The sequence below is a fragment of the Aplysia californica genome, unplaced genomic scaffold, assembly GCF_000002075.1.
Source record: "Aplysia californica isolate F4 #8 unplaced genomic scaffold, AplCal3.0 scaffold00189, whole genome shotgun sequence".
NCBI lineage: Eukaryota > Metazoa > Mollusca > Gastropoda > Aplysiida > Aplysiidae > Aplysia > Aplysia californica.
The window spans coordinates 237,929-239,971 of NW_004797459.1; the positions used below are offsets into that span (position 1 = coordinate 237,929).

General features: G+C 40.5%; 1 protein-coding gene across 1 annotated transcript in view; it reads left to right on the top strand.

Annotated features, from left to right (window-relative positions):
• LOC101850170 overlaps positions 1-2,043 on the top strand; it is a gene marked incomplete in the record, with an annotated part of 16,877 nt that overhangs the window by 10,546 nt on the left and 4,288 nt on the right. The window contains 1 exon segment of the mRNA XM_035969853.1: positions 1,236-1,386. Within this exon segment, the coding sequence (XP_035825746.1) occupies positions 1,236-1,386 (151 nt within the window).

Here is a 2,043-nt window from a genome sequence, read left to right on the forward strand (position 1 = left end):
CCCCCCCACCCATACACATCCCTACCCCTCAACCCTCTCACTCTCGCAGGAATTTAATTTATGACTTGTGCCTGCGGCACCGAGGTGGTTAACTGTTAGCTTAGTAAAATGAATAATCATAATAATTTAGCATATTTTTGTATAGCGCATATCCCGGCTTGAAAGCAAGCTCGATGTGCTTTACACTATACGTTCTTATTCGTTCTCTAACCGTCTAGGCTTTGCACTATATTATTACTATCACCCCAGCAGACCACAGGATTCTCAGAAACATTCTCAGCTTCTCGGGAAGCATACAGTGCAAGCAGCTGATTAAGCGCTCAAACACTAACGAACAGACTGTCTATAGCTGGGTACCCATTCTCACCTGTGTGAAGTGTGGAACATTCGTGTAAAGTGCCTTTCCCAAGTACACAACATCGGGCCCCTTGTTGCGAATCTGAGTATCAAAGAACAACAAAAGATTTGGCCTACTAACTGTTTATCAGTGAGTTTTGCGACCACGCAAGGGAGAGAGACACAACAAAATGTATTACAATGAATTATGGTGTCATGGAAGGCCACGCAAACAGTGGACCGGGGGTGTCAAGGAAACCCTGAGAAATCAAAATATCATAACCGAAAGAGCTTCAGAGCTGGTCTACCATAGAAAACTGCCTCTCCCATCGGCGCTTAATTAACGCCTCAGACGATAAAAAAAAGTAAAAGTAAAAAGTTAAGTAATTTATACTGTCGAGTTGGTGGGGTAGGTTTTTCTTATTTTTCTTGTCCTCAAACTCACCGACAATACAGATAACAAAAAAACAATTTGTGTCTCGGTGAGCTTTGTAGTAAGCGTTTGTTAATAATTGGGGGTGAACTCGAAACCCTTCTGCATTTTTGCTCAGTGGTGTGGTCAGATTTCTTTGAGTTGATTGTCGGCTAAGGCCATACATACAGTATTGCTAATACTCACGATTAAGACCAATTTCTTATTTTTTAAATTAAATTTTTTGGGTTGCATTTTTCCAAAACGATTGGTATTGTCACAAAAAGCCTTTGCGGGCAGAACTTTGGCACCACCTTTTATTATAGGATGATGATGATGATGATGATGATGATGATGATGATGATGATGATGATGATGATGAATATTATCTGTATCAAGGTCATAATTGCTGGGATTATTTAATTTTTATTTCTTTCTATCTTTCTATCTTTCTATCTTTCTATCTTTCTTTTTTTTTAATGCTGAGTGAACAGAACGGTATTTCGAAAGAAGACATTTACCTGGTGATGACCCGTGCCGCCGACATAGACTACCACTGGGGCCCGGGTGTGATTGTGTTGTCCATCATCCTCTACGTCACAGTGGTCACCATGCTGATGCTCATCTTCTTCTGGAAGGTCAGGCTTTGGTTTGGATATTGGTGTTGTTGTTGTTGTTGTTGTTTGTTGATGTTGTTTGTTTTTTATTTGTTGTTTGTTGTTATTTGTTGTTGTTGTTGTTGTTGGTGGTGGTGGTGGTGGTGGTGGTGTTGATGATTTTTTGGTGGTTGTTGTTGCTGTTGCTGTCAGTTGTTAATGATGGTAGTTGTGGTGTTTATTAGTATTGCTGTTGTTGCTGGTTGTTGTTGTTGTTGTTGTTATTGTTGTTGTTGTTTTTGTTGTTGTTGTTTCTGTTATTTGTGGTGGTAGTGATGTGTGAAGGTGTGTGGGGTATAGGAAATGTTTGTCTGTGAGTGTGTGTCTCAGCATCTCTCTCTCTCTCTCTCTCTCTCTCTCTCTCTCTCTCTCTCTCTCTCTCTCTCTCTCTCTCTCTCTCTCTCTCTCTCTCTCTCTTTCTCTCTTGTGGGAGAAAGATGGTCAAAGTAGGTGTTGTGCATCGTGTGCAGTGTGTACCTCTGTCGCTATGGTGAGGCAAATTTACTTTAGGACCATACAACTCGGACAGTTGGCGGTGTAAAGGTGTGAATACTTGTAGGCCTACTATGTTTTATATATTTATATTTTGTTTAAAAGCACTCCTTTTCGTACAATACTGATGGAGAATCCACATTCAAC